Raw genomic sequence first — 7,519 nt, 5'->3', positions numbered from 1 at the left:
CTTTCTAGTTTTTTGGGTTGGTCATATATTGTATCATGTTAATTTAATTTTTCTTTGCTTTTTATACGTGAAATTTCAAATATTAACCTTTTTGTTTACAGTTTACATGATTACTTTAAGTTTTATCTTTAACTGATTACTTTTAAGTTTGTATCCTATTTTATACGGGAAGTGGTTCAAGATGGGCTTTCCACAACTCATGACTTTGTCAAAAATGTATAATAATAATAATAATAATAACGACTCTTGTAAAATGGGGCCCCAAATAATTAATGGAAAAATAAAGTTCTTAAGTTTATTCTCAAATTGCCTTAGGATGCAGGGAAAGCATCGTGAATTTCAATATTTTCCGGGTAAGGGGGGGGGGGAGCCCACACGGACCGCCCCCCCCCCCAGAACGGAGTTCATAACTAGATCCGCCCCTGCAGTCCTTCGATCATTTTGAGCTAGGTTTTTCTCATTAAGGAGATGCGTTCATCCCCAGGTATTTACCAATGATCCTACGTGTCTTCAACTTCCGTGTCCATGTTCGGGTCAAATTACGCTTGAGATACCGTACAGGGTGAGTCAAAAAATTAAGTGACCTGGATTCATGATTTTTGTTTCATTAAAAAGCAATCCAATTTAATACACGAGTCATCAAGTATGTCTAAAAAGCGCATGCTCTTCCACTCATCTGCCCCCCCCCCCATTTTTTTTAAAAATTGATCCAGGCTATCAGAAGTTATGCATGTTTCACTAAAATAACCTATTTTTAAAGCTTTCCATGGAATTGGAAGCTTTGGAATTGGAAGCATTGTAAGCTATTGAGCTCAGTGAGAATTACAAATCATACACACGCATTCAAATACAAATGGGATTTTAATTATTTGAGTCAAGACTGAAACATTATTTTTAATGTAAGATTTGTGTGTTTTGAATATGAGGAACAAGTCCACTCTTTGTTTTCTGAAATATTGATGGGGAACTTTGTCTGTTTTCCTTTGCAAGTTTTCGTTCATTCGTGGAGGTGGGAAAACGTTTATGTTTCATTGTATTTATTTCGTAGAACAGTGGTGGACAGTGGTGGACAGCTTAATTTGGTGAGCTTAATTTTGTGATCTTTTTAATAAAATAGTCATAGTTTTGGAATAGAGTATGCAAATAAGTGAAATTGTCAGTTACTAGTCAATAGCATGGACTTTAACCCTATGTTATTTTTATGAAATGGAGCGATCCATATTTAAACAAAATTCTAATTCGGTCACTGTCTTTTTGATTTATTCTGTATGATTCGTATTCTTTTCTGTTCATATTGCTTTTAAACACCCCTTGTAAATTTTGTTTAATAATGTAAGCATTATGTAGAATGATGCAGTTTACTTTTTTATATATGGTAATGAGTGAAAGCCTGGACATTATGCATGCACTTATGGTCTCGTAGAAGTGACAACTTACGTCAAACTGTTATTTACCAATTTCGAATTAAAAATGGTTGTTCGGGATACGTTCTGTTTTAACCGTGCCTTTGTTGAGTTTGTAAACAAGAGTTTTTAAACAAACGCTAGGGTGGCATACACATGTTTTAGGGTTGCATCCACATGTTAATTCTGTAGGATGGCATAGATCCGCATGTTCTAGGGTGACACTTACATGTTCTAGGAGCGCATCCACATGTCATCCCATCTAGGGACTAATTGATTTAACAAGTTTTCTTGCTCATAAATCGATATGTTGAGTAAACTTAATGATTGAGGCCGAAAACACAGATAAACCATGCAGAAAAGGTCCAAAATCGAGCCGTTTTGAAGACATTTCACGCTACGGTATCTCAAGAACCGTTCATGTATCAACTATAGGTTCACTCGGGATGTTGAAGTGCAGTTTCTCACCTAACCAAAAAAAAAATGTACAGACACTATTATCTGTGCCATAAAAAAGACCCGTCAAAACGCCGTCAAAAACATCAAAACTCCATTTGTGTGTGTTGGGGCAGGAACATACATATGTATCCCTCTTTTGGGGGCGGCCACGCTGTGTGTTCAACGCTGTAAAAAGAACGGTTCACGCACCGTTGGAAAGCTGATGAAATGCACGTTAAAGAACTCAGTAACACTTGTCGCTAAGAGAAGGGGTTTGCCCCCGTGTTTCTGGCAGTGGCTGCAATATGCGCCGCAGCACCACCTTGTAAACCTTATAAGGTGCTACATAATGGGTCCCATATTTCTCATCAACTTCATTAATTTTACCTGTGTTTAAAGGGAATATACATCATTTGCTTTTGCTGTAATTTTCAGAAATGGATGGAATTGGGGGGTTGGAAATATATAGCAAATATAGTTACACTTACTTTTTTGAGGTTTTGGGTTCGAAAATGCTATAAAAACCAAGAAAAACAATCATTTTCCTGTAGTCTGGTTCCCTGACTCCATATAAGAAGAAACAGAGCAGTTTACATACATTGGGGGTATTGTAAGGTCAGGGAACCAGTCTAGCTGGCTCGTACCCGTTCATAGGTTTGTAATCGATTGCAAACAAGTGCGATGGTCAATTGGGGCCAGTATTTGAAAAAAAGCCAGTTTTTTCCAACGCTGATCGGCCGATCAGCGTTGGAAATTGATACAAAAATACCACTTTTCTTGAAAATGACAGTATACCAGGTGCCATGATTTTACAGGATGCTTTACACTGTCATTCACTAACAGTCCAGCAAGGTATTTCAAAATGATTTGGTAGTTTTATTTTTTGATGTTTGCAAATGTTGTATTTTCCCTTTAATAATAGACATAATTTCCAGCGCCTTGAGTACCTAATTGTTGGTAGTTACGTGCGCTATATAATTAAGACTCCGGTATTATTATTATTATTATTATCATTATTATAAATCGTGCAATGATCATTATTATAAATTGTGCAATTTGAGCTGTTATAAAAACTAAAATGGACCACAGTTTGAGCTATGACTATGATTGTACAGGCGTCCATACTATACACTTGCGTATACCGCACTCAAGGTCGAAGCGCACAGCCCTGCAGGAATTTTCGTACACAATACGGTGGGGATTTTATCAGTCTGGTTAGGTGTACAACAACCGTATGACCCCCAACAAAATGTGCAATTCACAGTGGCTGGCCCCGGTCATTATTATATGAAAAGGGGTGAAGGCCGATGTGGGTTATGCGTGCACTCGGCTTGCACTCAGTATTATGCAACACCAGATCTAGTGCTAAATAAACTTCAACCCCACTATAGCTGTGTCACGCCTTTTCTACCACAAGCACACACTCCGAAATACCCGGTAAGTGAGGGCTCTGAGGCCGTTATGATTTGCTGTAGTTGTGTTAGACGATGGTTAGACGTAGACTTAGACTATCAAGTACAAGACAGCATGAGCCAAACGAAAAACACATTTGTGAAGCAAAACGAACGATAAAATGCAACCGTGCTAGCGATGGGAAGCTTCAAGTCCAACCTAAGCATGTCAAGTATCATGTCACGCTATTAGCTGGATATGTTACTGTAGGGGTATGTGATTTATGAAACCTCATTTATGATTATATTTATAGTGATAATGCTGATGCATGACTGCAATGTTGTTATGTATTATAGACACCTTTGGGAGTTAATCGTGTACGATAACATTGAAGTATTTTGATGTGGCCAACCGCGCATGCGTGTTAGCTCTCTCTCTCTATCCACGTTTTTTTGGGCGAAAGTTGAGAAAGTTCTAGCTCAAAGTTTCTGTTTGAAGTCGAGGTATTTTCCTCATTTCAAGTTCATCGTGCATGAAGGTGACTTGTCCGCATTTGATTCAGGATCAGTTTGGTGCAGGTATGAGAGTTTGAAAACCTTCAGTTAAAGAGATTTTGCTCGCTTATTGTGACGAGTTCATAATTTGTTTTGACTCACACACCGTGAAACTTCCTGTATGTATGTATGTATTGTTCACGCGATACGTTCATTTGCATGTACATAGGTTATACCGTACAGTTGCTAAGGACCGCCGTGTCCGCTAGCATCGCAGGAATCGAGAGAGGGAAGCGCATGGTCTTGGATCCGGTCTGGGCGAGTTATACGTAATATTATAGGGCTTTGAGGGAAACAGTATCCATTTATCGTTTATATTACTAGTTTATTATGGAAAGAGATTGAATCATTAAATTGTATTTTATTTTGCATCAATAGGGGACGGATTGATTGATTTATACTGAAGATTTGGATCTGGATTTTTGGAGAAATATCTGCTTGGATTTGTAGAGGGAGTTTTACAGGGAATGTATACCAGGATTTCTACATTGAAACTGAGGGTTTCTACATACATACCAGGATTAAGATTATCTCAGGATTTGACATTAGGATTATTCAAGTAGTTTGTATTGTGACTGCCAGGATCCAATTTGGTTTTAGGGAATTTTTTGGGTGATAATTTGTCATTCCTATTTGTAACTGATTATCAGATACCATTTTAATGTCAAGGGATTTCCACCCATAATAATTTCGAATAAATAAATTGTGAGCTGCAATATTCGAGTTCCTGGATCACTTTATTTGGAGTTGACTGCCAATTATTCACCAGGGTACACACCCTACCCCAGTTTGATAGCACACGCTCAAACTACCCCAGGGAACGCACCACTAGGCGCGCCCTTACATTAGTATGAGAAATGTCTCTACCAAATAGGTAGATAAATGTAAAGAGAAACATTTGCGTTCTCCAAGAGATGGTAAAGGCCCTCGCGGTTTTGCCGCTCATGCTAGTCTTTTTAAGTGCCAGCATCCGGGGTGCGACAAGTGTCCGGGTAGCCGGCCGCGTGGGCCTTGACAAAAGGCTATTATACCGCAGCCTTGATGGAGTGACGCAAGCCTCAAAGTTAGTGTGGCGTGGTACCTAAAATATAGGGCTGAGGTAACTCCAGCTAGTATGCAATTACAGTAGTTAATGGAGATTTGTCACTGTTATTCTTGGAGCGTCTAAACTTCCCCTTGTACGGATGTATTACCGTGATGTATGCCACGCAGAATAACTGTAGGCCTACTTTTACACAATAGATTCCCAGTATATCATCAGTGAGATCATAATTTAACGTGTGCCTCTGCTTTATGTTTGAGTCAAAATGTCACTTACCTCGATACTACATAATGTGATCAAGCTAAATGAGTCGTTTGTCGAGAACTTTCATTTGGAGATACAGGCCAAAATAGGGCTACTTCATCACATCACTTTAACACATCTTTTGGTGTTCCGACTTCCATAATGAACTAAAGATGATATCAGCATGCAGTTTTCACAGCAGTAATGATGAGAATGTGCTCTTTTCAAATCTGTTAAAAAATATAAAAAGACCAGGGTCGACAAACGACTCATTTAGCTTGATCGCATCATAAATTTCTCAAATGCGGTGCAGATGCTACACGTATACTGACGAGTCTACATCAACGCTACATGAATATATCTCTTCTTTTTTTCGTTTTTTCGTTTTCGTTTTTTTTTTTAAATAAAATAGCTTTGACTTGATTTATACCACCTTCCGTACGCAGTACGCACAAAAAGAGTAACATTTGCCGGAAGGTGGCAGCAGAATATTCCATTGTTGGCATCGGTATTGGTTCTTCCTTGCCTCCATTTACCATGCATGCACTGTTCCTGATTGAATGATATGCCCTTCAAAAAATGTACATGTAAAACGTACTAGACTGCATGACACTTCTTGTTTTGTACATCGTAGACCTAACGGTCATTTTATTTTGCTGCTTCAGGTCTCCGAGGTTGATCCATTTCTCCTTTGTGGAGACGAGGTGAATCACGCCACTGCGCTGGTTACAGAACAGACTACGGTTAAACATTCAGTATTGGTTTGGTTACTATTATTGTTTGTGTGCACTGCGATGGCGTCTTCGTATTCCCTGAAGCCTCTGCACTCCATACCCGATCTCATCCCTGCTTGCATCAAGACCTTAAAGAATGAATGGCCGCAATGCAAGGCGGAACTTCTACCGAAGCTGGTCAAGCAAGAACTCACCACTGCGCCATGTTCATATGGCCTGGTCCGGCACTCAGACGACACACATGATAAAGATACCTTAGTCGGTCATTTTCGGCTAATTCCAGTCATCAATAGGGAGCGGGCGCTGTACGCAGAGAGCCTGTGTGTAGATAAGCTGCAAAGGGGGCGGGGCCAGAGCGCCATGCTCATTCCGCTTATGGAGGAGTTTTTCGTAAAAATGGGATATGCCGAGTTGTATTTGCTTACTTCTTCCCATCAAAAAGATCACTACCTTCGCAATTCGTTTACCATCTGCGATGATTTGCCGCACACTTTAGGAGCCAACCTGCTTCGAACCGGTACAGCTTTGGGAAACCACGAATATATTCACAGTTGGCATGGCAACGTCCTGTATCCAGGGTGGGAGTCAGAGTACGAGGGCGGCGCCATAGCAACACAGAAAGAAACAGCGGACCACGAGTGTATCGGTGTGTGGGTTGTATGTTATCTACATAGGCGATTGGCGAAACTTTGAAAAGAGGCTTATTTCAGGAGTTTAAATGCCCTACCCTACACACACCTACACCCACCTACACCATACATCATTAGAAAGCTTAATATCTCTACTTTCAAATAAGGCATGATGTGGAGCTTGGAAATTGGGAGAAATGTGGTTTTGGGTGCCATTTTGGCCCAAAATTCACAAGTTTTAGACCAAATTGATGTTCTATAAATTCAAAATTACCATATTAAAATTACCAAATGTACAGTAACTATAGGCGATATGGAGTGCAAAGGTGCATTTTTTCTCAAAATCGTGTTTCTAAGAGCAATAATTGTTGCACCATCCAGACTCAAACCGGTCTTAAACAGAGTGTTATAATACCTCCCAAACACACATTTATTCCCTTAGTAATGTGAGTAAATATATAGAATAGTGCTTGTCTGTTCTGTAATAATTGAAGACGCGTTTGTATACTACGTGTTTGTATACGACTGGTCTTCTAGGAATGAGACAATGATTGTCCCAGTAACGAGAAATGAAAAGCAATTGAAATATAGTTGAGTCGAAATCTCTCAATAATGAAGTACCCAGCTAAGTCATTAATGTTTTAATAACGTGGTATCATCATCATCATCATCATCATCCTTCGGCTGCGGTGCAGTCGACTACAAGCTTCTTCCATTTACTGCGATCATGGGCAAGTGTTGCGATTTGGTCGTGGTATACATAATGTTGTCATGATATTTGGCAAAAATGTTATGGCGACATGCTCTTAGAAACGTTTTTCCAACATCTTTCTGACGTTAAGGAAAAGAAAACGTTTGTCTGATGGTTTCATGACGTTATATTGACATTCTGCTTTAGCATCAGAATAATGTTATAATGACAACTAATAATGTCATGATATTTTGCAAAAATGGTATGGCGACATGGCCTTAGAAACATTATTACCTCGGTCTTACGACTTTCCTCTAGCAATTTCCGAAGTTCGGCAACGCGACTCCTGAAACCAAATTCACGTTGGGTAATATACAAATAATAGTGAAACTC

General features: G+C 39.4%; 1 protein-coding gene across 1 annotated transcript; it reads left to right on the top strand.

Annotated features, from left to right (window-relative positions):
• Nucleotides 1–5,721: 5,721 nt before the first annotated feature.
• Nucleotides 5,722–7,191, top strand: LOC119735656 (N-alpha-acetyltransferase 80-like). The gene has a single exon (XM_038209452.1). The coding sequence runs from the start codon at nt 5,867–5,869 to the stop codon at nt 6,497–6,499; it is 633 nt and encodes a 210-aa protein (XP_038065380.1). The 5' UTR covers nt 5,722–5,866; the 3' UTR covers nt 6,500–7,191.
• The last annotated feature ends 328 nt before the right edge of the window (nt 7,192–7,519 follow it).

This window comes from Patiria miniata, unplaced genomic scaffold (genome assembly GCF_015706575.1).
Source record: "Patiria miniata isolate m_02_andy unplaced genomic scaffold, ASM1570657v1 HiC_scaffold_29, whole genome shotgun sequence".
Classification (NCBI taxonomy): Eukaryota; Metazoa; Echinodermata; class Asteroidea; order Valvatida; family Asterinidae; genus Patiria; species Patiria miniata.
The sequence above is the reverse complement of the archived record's forward strand: the minus strand, read 5'-3'. Positions and strand labels throughout refer to the sequence as shown.

Excerpts from the sequence above, each read along its gene's own strand:
- LOC119735656 (XM_038209452.1), top strand. The coding sequence starts at position 5,867 with ATGGCGTCTTCGTATTCCCTGAAGCCTCTGCACTCCATACCCGATCTC.